Source organism: Microcaecilia unicolor, chromosome 3 (genome assembly GCF_901765095.1).
Source record: "Microcaecilia unicolor chromosome 3, aMicUni1.1, whole genome shotgun sequence".
Taxonomy (NCBI): Eukaryota; Metazoa; Chordata; class Amphibia; order Gymnophiona; family Siphonopidae; genus Microcaecilia; species Microcaecilia unicolor.
Window position 1 is genome coordinate 515,409,921 of NC_044033.1, and position 18,857 is coordinate 515,428,777.

General features: G+C 41.6%; 1 protein-coding gene across 1 annotated transcript in view; it reads right to left on the reverse strand.

The window, feature by feature from the left end:
• The window catches only part of LOC115464829 (activating signal cointegrator 1 complex subunit 3-like), a 417,679-nt gene that overhangs the window by 94,592 nt on the left and 304,230 nt on the right, over positions 1–18,857 (reverse strand). Inside the window, exon 12 of the mRNA XM_030195187.1 lies at positions 10,707–10,846. Coding sequence (XP_030051047.1) covers positions 10,707–10,846 — 140 coding nt within the window. The remainder of the gene's footprint in view (positions 1–10,706; positions 10,847–18,857) is intronic.

Here is an 18,857-nt window from a genome sequence, read left to right on the forward strand (position 1 = left end):
ACCTAGGCAGCTTGCTATAAAATTACCCTTCACATGTATTGTTTCAGACAGGTTAAAAAAACTTCTCTTCGCTTATTTAGGTATTCTCTCCTGTCTTCATCTTTCTGAGTCGTCTTAAGTACCACCAAACACCCTTCTGGTCACGATAGATGTAGAATCACTATACAGCAACATTCCACATGCGGATGGCATAGCTGCATGTGGAAGACTCCTTAAAAAATCCACACTGAACCATCAATACTCACCAGAAACTATTACAAAATTCTTCAAATTCATTTTAACTCACAACTACTTCCACTTTAATAAAGATATCTATATACAAATAATGGGCACTGCATTGGGCACCAGGACAGCACCCCAATATGCCAACCTTTTTATGGCTGAGCTGGAAGAGACATTTCTGAATACATACCAGACCAAACCTCTAAAATACTACCGGTACATCGATGACATTTTTATGATTTGGACGGAGGGGGAAGAAACTCTGAAACAATTTTACTATTCCTTCAATACATACCATCCTACAATCAGATTCAAAATTGACTACTCCCCAGAAAAAGTCAATTTTTTTGGACACCACGGTCTCAATCAATGATGGCTGTATACAAACATCTATATACAAGAAACCCACAGACAGATGCAGCTACCTCCACAACTCCAGCTTCCACCCTTCACATACAAAAAGATCCATTATTTACAGCCAAGCCACAAGATACCACCGTATCTGCTTGGACCCAGAGGATAGAGACAGACACCTTGAAACCCTGACTGCATCCTTCAAACAGAAAGGCTACAACCCCAAAATAATCTCCAAGAATATTGCCTCCTCCCTCAAAACACCCAGGGAAAATCTACTACAGTACAAAGAAAAAAAAGCCAACGACAGAATTCCCCTTGTAGTGACATACAACCCAGAGCTGGAGAAACTGAGGAAAATCATAAGAGACATACAGCCACTACTTCAGGAAGATGAATTACTGAAAGAGGTATTCCCATCCCCACCAGTGCTGGCCTTCCGACAGCCACCAAATTTAAAACACAAGCTGATCAGAAGTAAACTTCCAACACAGACGGAAAAAAAAAAAAGGGCACGTTCCCGTGTAAAACAGCCAGCTGCAAACTATGCCAAAACATTTCACAAGACCCCACAGTCATTCACAAAGGAAAAATATTCAACATAAAAGACTACTTTACATGCTCATCTTCCAATGTGGTATATATCATTGTAAGAAATGTAACGAAGGATGCTATATTGGAGAAACAGGCCAGATGCTTAAGACAAGATTCAATCTACACAGACATCACATGAAAATAGCCGGTGCCAGTCAGGCCCCCAACCCTGTGGGCCAACACTTCACTAGACCAGAACACTGCACCAGTGATTTCACAGTAAGAATACTGAAAGGTAATTTTAAAACAATACAGGAACGTAAGACCTTTGAAATAAGAATGATTGAATATTTTGACACCCAACAAACAGGACTTAATAAGGATCTGGGTTTTCTAACTCATTATAAAACATAAGCTGTATCTCTCTGTTTATTACCCTCCTCTCACCTACCAACACCCATTCTGTTAGAATATCAATGAAATGCTTTGATGTCCCCATGCATACTCCCACCCTCCCACTCTGTCAGACAGTCAAAGTAATGCTTTGATGTTTCTCTCATATATACTATCTGCTACCTCATTTGCTTATTTCCGATCTGAGGAAGAAGGGCAACCTTCGAAAGCTAATCAAGAAATGTATTAAGTTATGGCCAATAAAAAAGGTATCATCTTATTTTCTTTTCCATGTTTTATTTTGTTAATTTCTATTGATAACCCGAGTCATCTTATAATGTGCAAAGGCTAGCGTCCTTACACTTATCATTTCAGCTCTACATTTGAGTATCAGAGAGGCCTTCTTTTCCTCTTACTTTTATATAATTTTCTAACATAAAGGTTAGTTGCCTTTACCTGCCATCATCTACTAGGTTACTATGAGGGGCATAATCAAAAGGGACGTCCTCATTTCGATTTGGACTTCCTCACAAAACATCCCCATCCAGGGGCAGGGAAACCTGTATTTTCGAAACAAGATGGACGTCCATCTTTCATTTGGATAATACGGTCAGGGACGCCCAAATCCTGAAATTTGGTCGTCCTTAGATTTGGTCGTTTCTGATTTTCAGCGATAATGGAAACCAAGGACGTCCATCTCAGAAATGACCAAATGCAAGCCATTTGGTCATGGGAGGAGCCATCATTTGTAGTGCACTGGTCCCCCTGACATGCCAAGACACCAACCGGGCACCCTAGGTGGCACTGCAGTGGACTTCAGAAATTGCTCCCAGGTACACAGCTCCCTTACCTTGTGTGCTGAGATCCCCCCAAAAACCCAAAACCCACTATCCACAACTGTACACCATTACCATAGCCTTTATGGGTGAAGGGGGCACCTAGATGTGGGTACAGTGGGTTTGTGGTGGGTTTTGGAGGGCTCGCTGTTTCCTCCACAAACATAACAGGTGGGGGGGGGGATGGGCCTGGGTCCGCCTGCCTGAAGTGCACTGCACCCATTAAATCTGCTCCAGGGAACTGCATACTGCTGTGATAGACCTGAGTATGACATCTGAGGCTGGCAATCAATATTTTTACAGTCCAAGTGTTCATCAGGGACATCCTTGTTTCTTTCGATTATGGGTCGAGGACGTCCTAGTGTTAGGCACGCCCATGTCCCGCCTTCGCTACGCCTACGGTACGCCTCCTTGAACTTTCGCCATCCCTGCGACAGAAAGCAGTTGGGGACGTCCAAAATCAGCTTTTGATTATACCGATTTCAATGACCCTGTGAGAAGGATGTCTATCTTCCGATTTATATCGAAAGATGGGTGTCCTTCTCTTTCGAAAATGAGCCCAAATGTATGTAAAGAGATAAGGACAATCACTAATTTCAAGTTTTGTGGATTTAACAGTAATACTGTACAAGACATCCAAGGCAAACAGATATCCTCTTGTTAAAACCCTTTAGTGTCCAATGTTCCCATCAATCTGTTCCCATATGGTTTATTACGGGAACACTGGACACTAAAGGGTTAATAATCATAGAAGCAAAAGTGAATAATGAAAAAAAAAAGTGTTTGCTTTCCTCCGAACAAAATATTCTCAGTAATTTTTTTTCTGTAAATGTCCTAACTTATTTCTAGGGGAAATAATAAATATACAAAAGGCTGAAAATGCTAAACAGGTTTGGGAACAAATCAAGGACTGGAAAATGTTAACAGAATGTACCTCTTTTTTTTTTGTGACTTTATTCTAATGAAACATTTTCTAATGAAACATTTTGCAGAGGAATGCTCACTCAGCAGGCACAGCTGTGCTTCTGAAATTTTTACAGCTAAATCAAACATAATTGGACTTCCGAGTACCTTTAAATTGTGCTCTGGGAAAAGGGTCTAACTTAATGCATCATTTGCATTAACTGTAAAGACTGTTTCTTTATGTTGCAAAAAGCAAGGCACCCATCCCTGTACATACATGAGAAAATGCAACCTTGCAAGCAAAAAGAAGAGAAGAAAACAAAATAAATTAATAGAATGAAAGCTGAAAAAATAAAAGTCAGGCAATAATATACAGGAAACAGCAAGTGAACGCTAGCAAACCTGGGCCCTGTTTAGTAAGCCGTGCTGTAGGCATGCTAACATTTTAGCGTGTGCTAACGATAGAGGCACCAGTCATATTCATACTAAAACGTTTGTGCGCCTACAGCAAGGTTTAGTAAACAGGGCCCCAAGGATGTATCTTCATCAGCACACATTTTGGGATCCTTTTACTAAGCTGCAGTAAAAGGTGGCCTTAGCGCAACCTTATGAGGGTCTTTCCCACACGCTAAGGCAATTCTTACTGAGGCTCTAAAAATGTTTTATTCTATTTTTTTTGCATTAAAAGCTAAACACTGCACCATTGCTAAGTAAGAGTAAGTACATAAGTATTGCTACACTGGGACAGACCAAAGGTCCATCAAGCCCAGCATCCTGTTTCCAACAGTGGACAATCCAGGTCACAAATACCTGGCAAGATCCCAAAAAACTTCAATACATTTTATGCTGCTTATCCCAGAAATAAGCAGTGGATTTATCCCAAGTCAATTTAATAATGGTCTACAGACTTTCCTTTAGGAAGCCGTCCAGACTTATTTTAAACCCTGCTAAGCTAACCGCCATTACAACATTCTCTGGCAATGAATTCCAGAGTTTAATTACACATTGAGTGAAGAAAGATGTTCTCCAAGTCGTATTAAATGTACTACTTTGTTATCTTCATTGCATGCCCCTTAGTCCTAGTGTTTTTGGAAAAAGTAAACAAACGATTCATGTCTACGTGTTCCACTCCACACTTGCTGCCACCCATTTTGTGGGCATTAAGGGCTCATGAGATATCTGTATACTAACTAGTTAGTGTGTAGCTTTCTCCGCCCATGACATGCTCCTTAGAAAAAATTATGTAGCGCAGATTTCCAAGTTACCCAAGGACTCTTCAGCGCATCCTGTGATCCATATTTTTTTTTTACTTGAAACTTTATTGAGGTTTTTGCTGTGCTAGGCATAAATTGGCGCCTAATGCAGATAGATAAAGGGCCCCTTGGTCTGTTAGTGCACCTTAGAAATTTTAGAGTATGCACACCCGATTTAATGCATGCTGACCTATGAATTAATATATGTACAATTGATCTATTCAAGTTATAGGGTTCTAACACAAGTTTAAAATGTACTTATTAAAATAAATTTTGACAAAAAAAACAAAAAATCTGAAAATTGGTAGAGTCTCAAAAAAAAAAAAAAATCAAAACACAAACTGAGAAATTCAAAAACAAACCAAAATTTGTTTTGCCTGTGCACATTCGTAGAGAAAACACGGAAATACAGCATCATTCAAAACATCCAAAGAGGAAGCATAACAACATAGCACTAAGAAGTGGCACTATTCAGCAGTCCTCTCTATTTCTGGCGACCCTTTCAAGGTGCCTGGCAGTGCAAATGCTGGAAAGGGGGGGGGGTTAATATTTTATTTTCTATTTTCAATAATTTTACAAAGATTAATCTTTGACAAGATATTCCAGCAAATAATATAAGAATATACATTAAAGAGAAATAACAAGAAATAATAAACATTGCTGGCTGTATAGTCCACAAATATAATGTAGATTCAAGATAGGTACTATTATGCCAAAGGAAGTTGGCTAAACAAAATCAGAAAATTTAAGAAAACAAGCAGGAGGTTCCCCTTTTTACTAACGGACCACAAATACGGAATAAACCCTAGGTACTCTTCATATTAAGGAATGTACGAAACTGTTCAGGTTCAAAGAATATATATTTCTTATCTTTGAAAATCAAAATACACTTGCATGGAAATTTTAATTGGAAGCCAGCTCCTATTTTTAAAGAATCCTGTTTCATATCCAGGAATTTCTTCCGTCTCTGCTGAGTCCATCGAGCAATGTCCGGAAAAACTGAAACTTTGCCTCCTTTAAATTCTGGATGAGTTTTTTTAAAGTAAAGTCTCAACAAAGATTCTTTATCTTGTAAAAATACAAAACAAACAATTAAAGTTGATCCAGTTTCAGTATTGTCCTTCGACTGTTCCAGAAAATCTGTTAAATTAAGTGTTTCAGTTGGTATCTCCTGTTTTTTTTGTAGCACCTTGTTGCTGGTTAGATTTCCCTTCCAAGTAGGTTATCAATAGAAATCAAACAAAATAAAACATGGAAAAGAAAACAAGATGATACCTTTTTTATTGGACATAACTTAATACATTTCTTGATTAGCTTTCGAAGGTTGCCCTTCTTCGTCAGATCGGAAATAAGCAAATGTGCTAGCTGACAGTGTATATAAGTGAAAACATTCAAGCATTACTATGACAGTAAAATAGATACTATTGGAGATTCTACATGGAATGTTGCTACTATTGGAGATTCTACATGGAATGTTGCTATTCCACTAGCAACATTCCATGTAGAAGCCTGCGCGGCCACATAGGTGATCTACAAGGGCCGACTTCTACATGGAATGTTGCTAGTGGAATAGCAACATTCCATGTAGAATCTATAGAAATCAAACCAAATAAAACATGGAAAAGAAAAGAAGATGATACCTTTTTTATTGGCCATAACTTAATACATTTCTTGATTAGCTTTTGAAGGTTGCCCTTCTTCGTCAGATCGGAAATAAGCAAATGTGCTAGCTGACAGTGTATATAAGTGAAAACATTCAAGCATTACTATGACAGTCTGACAGGGTGGGAGGATGGGGGTGGGTCGGAGGTATGCATGGGGACATCAAAGCATATCATTGATATTCTAACAGGATGGGTGTGGATAGGTGAGGGGTGGGGTGATCAACAGAGACATACAGCTTTATGGTTTATAATGGGCTAGGAACCCCAGATCCTTGTTAAGTCCTTTCTGTTGGGTGTTAAAATATTCAATCATTCTGACTTCAAAGGTCTTACGTTCTTGTGGACTAACACAGCTACCACACTCCTCTACCTTCCAAGTAGTAAATTTTTTGTATAGGGGGAAGGGATTGCTCTGTGTAATTATATATCTCCTTAAGAAATTTTATGAACATATCCCTTGGCGCGGTAAATTGAGACCTAGGAAAGTTTAATAACCGCAGGTTCAGGTTTCTGGATGTATTCTCCAGATTTTCAATCTTCCGATAAATCAACATTCGGTCTCCAGAAATTTGAGCCTGTTGCACGGTTATTTTAGTCATCTGCGCTTCCAATTCAGTGAATGATTTGGTTTAAGTGTTTCACTTTCTGGCTTGGTTTAAAAAAAAAAAGTGTGCATTTGTTGGAAAAAAAATAAAACAAAGTACTGTATTCATGTGGGTCTAATTGTTGTGGCAAGATGCCTGGTGTCTCTCAGAGCTATTAACTTAGCAGCATGGGGCCTTCAACTGCCCTAAAATCCAATCCATCCTTTTGTCTGCTTTTCTTATTCAAATTGTTTTTATACAAAGCTTTAATTTTTGCTGATTCATCAAATTAAAATGGTCCTTGTTTTTAAATTAACTCCCAATTGACCTATCCATGCTATAATTGGTTATCTCATAATCCCTCTAAACCACACTAGTGAAAGGAAAATGCTAAAATAGTACAAGGGCAGCCAATTCATGGCAGAAATCTGCATTTCAGGTGCACATCAATCCCAGAATAGGAAAAAGCTTTCATCTACTCAGTTAGCTTGACAACTCCTAAGATACCTCAGTTCATAAACCTTATTGGAATGTAGAATTGTATCTCCCTCAGTTAATCACAGCTATAGCCTCTATTTTAAATCTTCCTTATCACAGTCCTGCCATTTTAGCTCAGATCCCCACTACACCTTCACTGCTGGGGCATTATATACAGTTTTACTTGCTCGATCCAAGAAATCGCAAAAGCTTCATCTTCAATTCTTCAGAAATCTAATCTGGGTTCACCTTCCAGACCCAGAAATGACCATAGACTGTCTGTGGCTCAAAAGATGGTCAACCACAAATACACACAACTCTGTACTCATAGAAGACCTAGTCAGTCAACAATCTAGTTTCAACCTTCCCTCAACTGCAATCACAGCTAAACCAATTTCAGCTGGGTGTCACGAATCGGGAAGGGTGAGACCTTTTGACACAGCCGAGCTTATGCTGCCTAACTAACCCAGAGGCTAGGTAGGCCCTGACTGGAGGCAGGTGAGTCACACCCAGGCTAGGAACAGGCTGGCCAAGTCTAGAGATTCACCAGGAGAGTAGGCAGGATCTGTAGAACCTAAGGATGACTAAAAGTAGGAAGTATTGTAATGGAGGCCAACAGCACGTAAGCAGGACCAGATACCAAAGAAGGTACGCAAGAGGCCCAAGAAAGTCCAAATAACACTGCTAGGGAAGAAGGTCAGGAAAGTCCAAGTGATACCGGAGGTCAGGGCTGGCTATGATCAAGGCACAGTCAGGCAAGCAGGAGTCGGAGCAGGCAGCGGTCTGGAGAAGAGAAGGAGACACAGACTGGAACACGGAGATACGGACTGGAACAAGGACAGGTTGGCTGCGGACACAGGCTGGAACAAAAACATAACCAAGACAAGGACAGGAAGAGCGAACAGCAACAGAAACCAAGCACAGCAACTCACACTAGGCAAAAGCCAGGAGACCTGTTGCAAAGGCAGTGCTGGAGAGTCCCAAGATCTCTTAAATAGGCCCCAGCTCATGATGCGTTACTTTAAAGCATAATATAAAGTGATGAACTAGACTCCTAAACCAGGCTAGGTGAAATAATATCAAACATTCAAATTCACTGCCAACCCTTGCTGCAGTACTTCCATTGCACCAAAGATAGACTTCTTCAAGGAGAGGAATTTTGGATTTAGCTCACCTCTCTTGTAGTAGTAGTAGTGTAAGGCAAGTTAAATTTAAACAACGTCCCCCAGAATGACTACATAGTACCCAAATTTGGGCATAATGCCAAGATGCGTGCAACTTAATTGCTTGAAGAGTGATCATCAATAATTTGGTGCTAACAACCAATTAGAGATGTTTATAGGCAACAATTAGGTTTTGTGCACACATCTGACTGTGCACTATTCTGAAACATTGCATTCCCAAATTCCATAGTGCGTAACCCAAAAGGGGGCATGGCCAAGGGAGGAGCATGGGAAAGTCAGGTGAATTCCGAAAATTTGTGCATGTTGTTACAGAATACTGGCTTAGTGAGCCCAACTTGGAAGCCAGCATTTACATCTGGTTTCAGCAGGTATAAGTATGGTGCCCAAGCACAGGGCGCAGGAATTGGAACTAAGCACGATTCTATAAAAGGCATGCATCCTTTATAGAATCACGCTTGGTGATCTTTTCTGGTACCCATTTTTGAGCGTGATTTATAGAATTTCCCCCAGTAAGTATTTTTCCTATCCCCAGAGGGCTTACAATCTAAATCAGTATCCGAGGGAATGGAGGGTTAAGTAGCTTACCCAAAATCACAAGCAGTGATATTTGAACTGGGCTTCCCTGGTTCTCAATCTGCTTCTTTACGTCAGCAGCATCTAGGTAAACTGTTGGCCTTAAAACTTTTTAGATATAAAAAATGGTGTAGATACAGCTCAACAGCACACATCACTTCACTGCTAGCACCTCTCATCAATTACGAGGATGCAGCCAACTTAGGTGAAACATGGCCCTGTCAGATGTTATGATATTTTCAATACAAAGGTTTTTATTTTTTTTAATATTTCACTTTATTAAATGCATTAAAAAAACCCACAACCATTGTACAAGAAAACAGACAAATTGCAGAACCAACAAAGCATAAACAGCAATGTCCAACAACCCACCCTACCCATTCCAAAAAAAAAAAAGGGGGGGGAGAAAAGGGCAACGTAACATCTCCATCGAAACGACCAGAGAACAAACAATCATCAAGTATTAAGCAGTCTACTATGTGCAGTATAGGTCAAAGAATTCCAAAAAAGTTCCAAAATAGCGCTGAATTGTTTCTCAGGCATTGAGTCCAAGTCAGAAAAGTCCTCATGTTCCACAGAGACTTGCATGATCATTAATGATCTCCACTGAGAAAGGTATGGAGGCTCCGGCCGAAGCCAACAAAGAAGAGTACTTTTAATTCCCAACAAAACTGATTGTTTCCCAAATCCTAAATAACCTTTTGGTTTAGGAACAATGAGGTCAAGGATGACAAATACGGATTTAGGTTGGGGAGACCATCGTACTTTCCAAAGAGTAGAGACATGGGTGCCCAACGACCGCCAATAACTTTGAATCAGAGAACAATGCCAAAACTATGTTCAAGGGAGCTGCAACACAAAACTAAAGTGGAAGGGGAGTTTCGGAGGTCTCACACGGAGAGTATGAAAAATAAGAAACCTTTCCAAATCAATGTGTCACATGCCACAGGCCACAGAAAATAAACAGATCGATAAAAGGCCAAAATCTCCCCTTCCCCTGGGTAAATACACACCTGTGTAAGCCTGGCTCGCATGCCATTCTATAGATACAAATTTACAAGCTTGGTCAATCATCTATCCTGTCTCACACTCAGCACAATGGGAAGTATTTGACAGACATAGAGCCAGCGAGGTAACAAAATCATATTATACAGTGCAACTCTGCCCTGTAATGACAAAGGGTATGACTGCCACACACAGTCTCTGTTTGGTGTCAACAAATAGAGGTTCCAGATTACACAATCGCATAACGTAGTAAGATCTCTAGGAAGAACACCACCTAGGTATTTAATCATATCATCTGACCACGTTAAATGGAAGTTCCCCTCCCTTGATGTATGAACAGAGGCTAGCAAGGGTTAACGCTATGAATTTTTGCAAATTTAGTTTAAATCCAGAATAATAATGGAATTCGTCCACTATACTCAAAAGTCTTTGAAGGGAGGAGTGTGAGAGGATGAAATAACACAAGAAAGATATCATCCACAAAGGTCAATACTTGAATCTCATGTGTACTAATCCTTATGAAATGTGTATCTGTTTCTTTAAGAATCGTGCACAAGAAGGGCTCCAGATATAAAAGAAACATAAAAGAGGGAACAGGGGACACCCCTAATGAGCATCTTGCACTATGGGAAAGGGAAGTGCTCCCACAGCCTGAAAAAAACCTTCAATGCTAACAAAGCATAATGTATGCTTCATTGAATGTCTTTTTAGCATCCAGACTCACCAGCACACTAGAAGTCTGGGTGGACTGGGCGTATGCCATGACTACCAACACTTTTTCAACAATGAGTACCAACTGACGCACCTTCAAAAATCCAGTTTGGGCTTTGCCAATCAGCAAGGGCAAAAGAACCAATAGGTAGTCTGCCAAAACACAGGTCAAAAGTTTAACATCAACATTTAACAGCGAAATGGGCCGACAAGAACACGGACTGGTACCTGTTTTTTAAATACAAGTTTTTATAATTTTGAGTGCATCTAATCAATTTTCTTGGTCTTACTTTCTTGATTTATTAATGCCAAGGAACACAGAGTGATGCATTTTGGGAGCTGTATATGATAGGAAGAAAGAGGCTGATAATTACGGACCAGGAGAGGGACCTTGGGTTGACAGTATCTGAGGATCTCAGAGCTATAAATCAATGTGGCAAAAGCCGTACGGATGCTAGAGTGCATAGAGAGAAGGGGGAAGTAGGGGTGCCCCTGAAGAAGTCATTGGTGAGGCCCCACTTGGAGTACAGTGTCCACTCTAGAAGCCATATTTTGCTAAGGATATAAAAAGACTTGAAGCAATTCAGAAAAAGGTGACCAAAATGGTACAAGGATTGCATTAGATAGAATATGTACGAGAACAGACTTGAAGACCTGAATATGTATACCCTAAAGGAGAGGAGAGACAGGAGTAATATGATTCATATGTTTAAATACTTGAAAAATATATATTTTTTTAAGATGGGAAAGCTAAAGAACTAGAGGACATGGAAAGAAAGGTGAAAGGGGATAGACTCAGGAGTAATCTATGGGAACACTTCTTTATGGTAAGGATAGGAAATGCATGGAATGGCCTCCTAGTGCAGTTGGTGTAGATGAAGACTATCTAAATTCAGGAAATCACGGAATAAGCACATACAATTTCTAAGGGAGAGGAAGGGAGAGCAGACAGTATGGATAGGCAGACTTGATGGGCCATATGGGACTAGATTCTATATACGGCGCCTGAAGGATCAGCAACAAAAATATTTCTGCATAGGTGTATTCTGAAAATCACACCTAGGCACGGTGTATGGAATACGTCTAGAGGCCATGTCTGAGCCTAACTCTAGGCGCATCCATTTACACCAAGTAAAACTGTGTGTAAATACCGGCGCCTAAGTTAGGGGCAGAGCAGGTGTATTGTATAACCATGTGCGTAGATTTTCAAAACAACCACAGTCCACCCATTCCATGCCCATGGCCATGCCCCCCTTTCAGCAGTATGCATTAGAATTTACACGCACCTTTATTTTTTACAGAATACGCCTAGCAAGTTGTGCGCTTAAATTCTAATTAATGGTATCAATAATTGCTAAGTGGCAATTATCAGAACGGATTGGCTTATTAATTAAATTGCACGCACAAATCCAGAATACGATTTGTGTGCGCAATTTCAGTTGCTCTATATTGAATCCGGGTGATGATGTTTTCTAAGCAAAGAGTGCATGTTTTGTGTCCATGAAAACAGAATGGACTTAGGGCGTTTTCAGTCACTGGCTTCTAGAGACAAAGAAATTTGCCAAGGCCTGCCTATTATTAGTATAACTTAGTTCACAAAGGAATTGGAAGATTAATGTCAGGGATAGCTTTCCAGTTTCATGATTTAGGGATTCCTTTAAAAAGAGTGATAAGACAGCCTACTGACAACTCTGCATCAGATGCTAGCCAGATGTACTTTAGGTCTGGCCCAGTACGGCAATTTTGGGGCTCTTATCTTTCCTATCTTCTTAACACACAAATATTCTACTCTGCACCTTAACCTTGCATCTTTGTTAACTGAAAAATTCTGGAAGGCATTCTATTTGCCTGCAGGTGCCACTGTTGGACTTGTCCACACTGTCAAAAATCACTACATATTTTGATTCAATATATGCAGCTGTATTCTGGATCAATGATGTATCCAAAACACAATTATATTCTTCATATTTGTACATTAATTCTGTTAAGATGTACAACAGTCAGTGATTAATAGAACATTAAAACTTCAGAGGTAGAAAAACTGAATTCACTTAGATAAAGCTGGAAGCAACTACAAGAAATGAGCTTAAACCAAGATAAATTTAGCATTCTAAAAGATCTATGGAAAAGATGGAATACATGCACTGCTTTGTAAAAGCCCTCACACCCTTCTACATTTTTCATATTCTGTTGTCTAAAAAATGTGATTCAAAATGCATTAATGTTCACTTGTATACACAACATACTCTACAACAGTTGTAGAAATAAAAAGCCTTGATTGCAAAAGACTTCAAATCCTTTGACTCGATATTTGGTGGAAGACCCTTCTATAGCAACAACAACTGTGCGTCATTGGTACCAAGTCTACCAACCTTGCGAACCAGGATGGTATAGTTTTTCCCATTTCTCTTGACAAGATACTTCAAGTGCTTTAAAGTTAGCTGGGGATTGTATACATGATTTGGGTCTGGTCTTTGGGCTATTTGTAGGCATTCACTTTGTTGTTGCTGAGCCACTCCATAGATATTTTTGCTCTGTGCTTATGACCAGAATCCTACTGAAAGGTGAATCCTCTCCCAGTCCCAGGTTTATGGCAGATTGGAACAGGTTCTCTTCTAGATCTGCATATACTTTGCAGCATCCATCTTTTCCTCACACTTCAGAAGCCTCCCTCTTCCCACTGCTGCAACCAACCATCATGTAATACAAGGGTGATGCAGGCCAGAAAGTTCTACTTTGATCTCATCAGACCAGCAAACCTTCTCCCAGATGCATGCAGTGTGCCCTATGTTTTTCTCTGGAAATGTTACGTGGCCTCTCACAAAACATTCTTTTCACCCTTTCAAGCACACCATGTTTGTGGAGTAATCATGAACTTGAGCAGTCAACATAACCCCACCCCCATTTTAGCTCAAGACCTCTGTAGTTCTTTCATAATTATATCGGGCCTCAGACTGGCTTTCTTTAGTAGTTGGCTAATTAACAGTGTTTTGATGTGTCTTGCTGATAAAAAAAAAACTGTTTTTACTCTACAACGATGGATGTTTACAGAGCTCAAAGGGATATTCAACACACTAAAAATAAATTTCCCCTACTTTGTACTTTATCCTGCAGTTCTTTTGGCAGCTCTGTGTTTGGCATGTTTAGATCTTTGCTTCAAATGTATTTCATACAGCAGCTTGGTTTTTCATTCGGAAGTATTTAAATTAGGTCAACTACTGTGAGATTACACAGGTGGGCCCTATGTAACATATTACAGGTCTTTTTGGAAATGAAGCAAATCTCGTTTTGCAATGACAAACAGTGTGAAGACTTACCCAATCAAGACTTTTTGGTTTCTTAATTACTTTTTGAATATTTCTATAATGATTCTTTCAGATTCAATGTGGAGCATATGTTGTCTGTATTAGTGAAGCAAACTCTTAATTTAGTGCATTTTGATTTGCAACTGTTTGGGCAGCAAACATGAAAAATGTACAAATGTGTCAAGACTTTTACAAGTAACTATGTAGGTTATTTACAAACATTTAGGGTATGCTAATGCTGTTATTGCTCATTATCTGGCCCCCTCTTTCAATTCAACTCCAACTATTAACCCAGCCTTGACACTTTAAAGAGGACCTCTTGGTCTCTTATTTGTAATGGATTATTTAGCATTGCAGAAAACCGTATTAAGCTAGCTTTAATGCAGATGAGATGTGTCAAAATACAGAATTTAGTCAGGACACAGCATCATACCTACCAAGCCCACTGGCTGTTTTAACAAGCCTCATTTCTTGCATTTTTAACTCAACTAACCTTTTTTCTCAATTAATGCTACGCAGAACTCACCTGATTTACTTAGCGTAACATAACATCTGGTCTTATATCCCACTTACACCTTGCAATTCAAACCGGGTAACAGTAACATATCAAGAGCCTGAACAATCCTCTGGGAGGACAGTTTAAAAAAACAATGATAATTCTTCACAGTCATGACCCCACTGTTTTTACTCCTAGCTTATCATTGTTTTGTCTGTATATTTTCTAATATCCCATGCAGAAATGTGATTAACATTCCACACCTGCTTCATACCATACTAGAAAAGGCTGACTGGCAACAACTTACCAATTTCACTAAATATTTTCATAACTCCCACACAGACATCAATGTTAATGTAAAGGAATCTTGGTGTCATTATAGAATTGGCGCTAAGCATGCGGCATTTGGGTGTCTAGACTGAGACGCCAATTTATAGAATTGGCTTTTAAGTTTATACTTGAGAGAATGGAGGATGAAATGACTTGGTCAAAGTCACAAGGAATATAAGTCGGAGAAACAGGACTTAAACTCCAGCTTGTCTGACTCTCAGCCTGTTGCTACTCCTCCGATTCGTGGAAGCCTAATGCTGTTCATGATTATAGCCACTGCTCTGCACACATTTATCCCAATGCTTTCTTGGATTTGCAGTATAATCCTACCACGTGCTCTAATGTTAAAACCACAGCTCCAAGCCAGCTGATCCAATACTTGCTTGTTAGGTCCGCAACTAACTGCTATTATGAGCTGTACTACCAATTCTGTGCAGGTTATCTGTACTTCATTATTTTCATCTACTACCTATACAGGCTTAACCACTGGATCAGGCGAGGCAGTGGCTCAGGGGGCCAGCCATAAAGGGTGCCAAAATCCCCAGCCACTGAGGTCACTGCCAGTGCTTCACCTGGTGTAATGGTTATGCCTTTTTGCCCCTTCCCTTCCAGCAGGTTCAGTATATCCTGCCTCTCTCTCCACCCACCCCCATGCTCCAGTGTCACTTGCTGGTCCCTCCCCATCCCTTCTGGCCATAGTCCTGCACCCAAATGAGCCCAAATCCAGCCCAAAACCCGCCCAAACTCAAACCCCGCCCCTGACACCCCCACCCCCGCCGTCATCAACCCCGCCCCCACCTCCCCCGTCATCGGCCCCGTCCAAAATGTCACTAACCCCGCCCAAAACGTCACTAACCCCGTCCCCCGCGGCCGAAAAAACGCTCAAAAAACCGCCCAAAAGACACAAAACAAGCCCAAAAAACCACAACCCGCTGCGGGCAAAAATTTCCCGTGGCGGGTCACGGAAAACCGCCCAATTGGGCGGTAAAACCGCCCACCTGGCAACACTGGCAGCAACTTGAAAAGAGGCAACCTCTGGCCAGCCCTTGCATATTCCCTCAGCCAGTGTCCCACCCACAGGAACTTGCATCATAGGAGGTGGGATCAACAGAACAACAGGACCGCGGGGGGGGGGGGGTGTAGCAATAATGAAACACAAGGAGAGGGGCGGGGCACTGCCAATGCGAGAAGGTGCCGAAGGAATTTGGCTCAGCGCAGCATGATCACTTGATCTGGCCCTGTACTTATAAAAAATAGCAATCACATTGCCTTCTATTGTCTTAAACTCCCGAGCCTGACCTGATAGCTGGATACATGCAATTATTCATTCTAGCACATCTGGGAATGACTGTAGATATTTACTCCTATGTGTAAGTGAGCACATACTGCTCAATTTCCCATGCGTTATTCAATTCAAGGCTAGGCGCACTGACTCGCACCTGAAGAATCTTACAAATTACTGACATTACTGCTTTTCTTTTCTCTCACACAAGTGCTTAGATAGTTGTATCCATTTTGGTATGTATTTTGAATGTATGCATAAATTCTTTCCCTATTTCTTCTAAAACATATTTTGTTTTTGAGCCAAACATCTGTCAAAGATTGTTCCGTAATGGCTAGCTACTAAAAGCTGCTAAACACTAAGATTATCTGCCGATAACTGAATGGAACAACGATTCCAAAATTGCTTCCATTCTTCTTAGACCTAAGTGTACTTCCAGGTCTTCACTACTCAAAAGAAATGCAAAGCAAAACAAAACGGACTTTAAAAATCCAATCACATAACACAATGCTGCATCAGGATCACATATCCTGGATGAAAGCTGCTTTATGAGGGATCTCATTTTTCTAAGTGTACAAGGAAAACACACTGTAGCAGTGGCATAGCCAGACAGCCAATTTTGGGTGGGCCTGAGCCCAAATTGGATGGGCACAACATTTTTTTCTGCCCCTGTCCTACTCCCACATGTCACCCTCTCTCCTACTTCTATGTCCAACATTTTCTCTCTCTCTCTCTCCCTCTCTCTTCTTCTGCATCTCTCCCTCCCATCCCATGTCCAACTTTCTCCCTCACTCCTTACCCCCCTGTGCAGCAACTCTCGAAGAACTTCTGCCTGAAATTCTTCTCCCCGCTGCTGCCTCTGCAGCATTCTTTTTTTTCGCCCGTCGCCAGCAGTGCTACGATTCACAGAGGCCGCTCCGCTCCCCCCTGCAGCGTCCATCCGGCCCTCTCTGATGCACTTCCTGTTTTCGTAGGGCCGAATGGACGCTGCAGTGGGGAGCGGAGTGGCCTCTGTGAATCGTAGCGCTGCTGGTCACGGGCGAAAAAAAAGAATACTGCAGGGACCGAGGCAGCAGCGGGGAGAAGAATTTCAGGCAGGCAACACTCCCGGCAGCGATGTTGTTGGGTTGGGGCAGGCCTAGAGCAAAAGTGGGTGGGCCTGGGCCCGCCCAGGCCCACCCCTAGCTACGCCCCTGCACTGTAGCAGAGATCTCTGCACCCTAACTTCCTCACCTCCAGGGCCGGTCAAACGCAGGCTATGCAGTGCAGGAGGGTGCTTGCCTTTCAGGGGCATCACTTACTTTGCAAGCAATCAAGCTCTGCTGAGGCTTTTGTTTTTCAATCTAATCTCTGCTGTTCATCTCAGTCTAGCTCCAAAGCTGTCAGCTCTCTGTCCGGTCCCCTCCCCCCTCCCAAGCAGAGAAATATCCTCCTTGTGTTTGTCAGAGGATGTCACCAGTGTTGCCAGATGGGTGGGTTTCCCACCCAATTGGGCTGGTTTTTAAGCCAGGATGCTGGAAATTTTCTAAGGCTGCGGGAAATTGGGCTTCTTTTTCGTTGCAGCTGTGCGGGGTTTGCGCTTTTTTCGGGGGCTTCTATTGGTCCAATTTGGTCCAATAGAAGCTTTTCCGGGGCTTCTATTGGTCCAATTTGGTCCAATAGAAGCTTTTCCGGGGTAGGGCTGACATCAGGGGCGGGGTTGACATCAGAGGTGACGTCAGGGGCGGGGCTAACGGCATCAGAGGTGATGTCAGGGGGCGGGGCGGTGACGTTGGGGGCGGGGGCGGGGTTTGACTTTGGGTGGGTTTTGGGCTGGTTTAGGGCCGATTTGGGGTGGGGAAAATTTTTCCCATCTGCCCATGCTGGATGTCACTGCTCCAACTGAATCTGACTCTGAAATAACTTGTGGGCGCTCAGCTAACCTCTGCCCAGAGAGGGCTCAGACAGAGACAGCACAGCAGAGCCTGGACCCTTGTTTTGTCAGAGACTGCTGTTTAGTGCTGCACCTGACCCACCCTTTTCCACCCCCACCCCCTCACCCCCAACACAGCAACTCACAGGACAGGAGGGCTAGATGCCTGCTTTCAATTCCTAACCATCACCAATCTCCTATCTCTCATTCCCACTTCAGTAACTCCTGTTAGTCTGTCCAACTCAGATTGTAGAATATGTTAGTTTATGCTGATTAAGTCTGTCCTAGCTAGATCCTAAGCTGTGCTCGATGGGAAGGCTATTGTGCTGCATGCAGAGTCTAACTTCTTAGGATTTCAGGTTAATTTTTGAAGAATTAGAAGAGGGGCTATCTCTGTTCTACATGTGTGACTGCAAGGCCAAGTGTCTGAATAGGGATCTGTTTGTTAGATTCTGAAATTTTGATAACACATTGTTTTTCAGAGTTGGCAAGACTGTCTGTTCTCCTAATTCCTGGTCTGTGTGCTAAGTTATTTTTCTTCTATACTGGTGTAATATTTTCAATGATGCCATGGCTGGTAAAAGGGGTGTGTCTACTGTGGGGGCGGAGCCATAGTGATCCCGCCTCTGGATGGGTAGGGGCGCCGACTAATAGACTGCAGGAGGGTGCTAGAAACCCTAGGGCCGGCCCTGCTCACCTCCTCCATGAAAGAAGCTGACCGAAATTCCCTCTGTAGACAGGCTGATTTTTTTTTTTTTAAGTTTGTTAAAACTATTATTGAATACAGCAACAAAAACACACATTAACGCCCTCCATTTTGTAAAATAACTTTTATCATT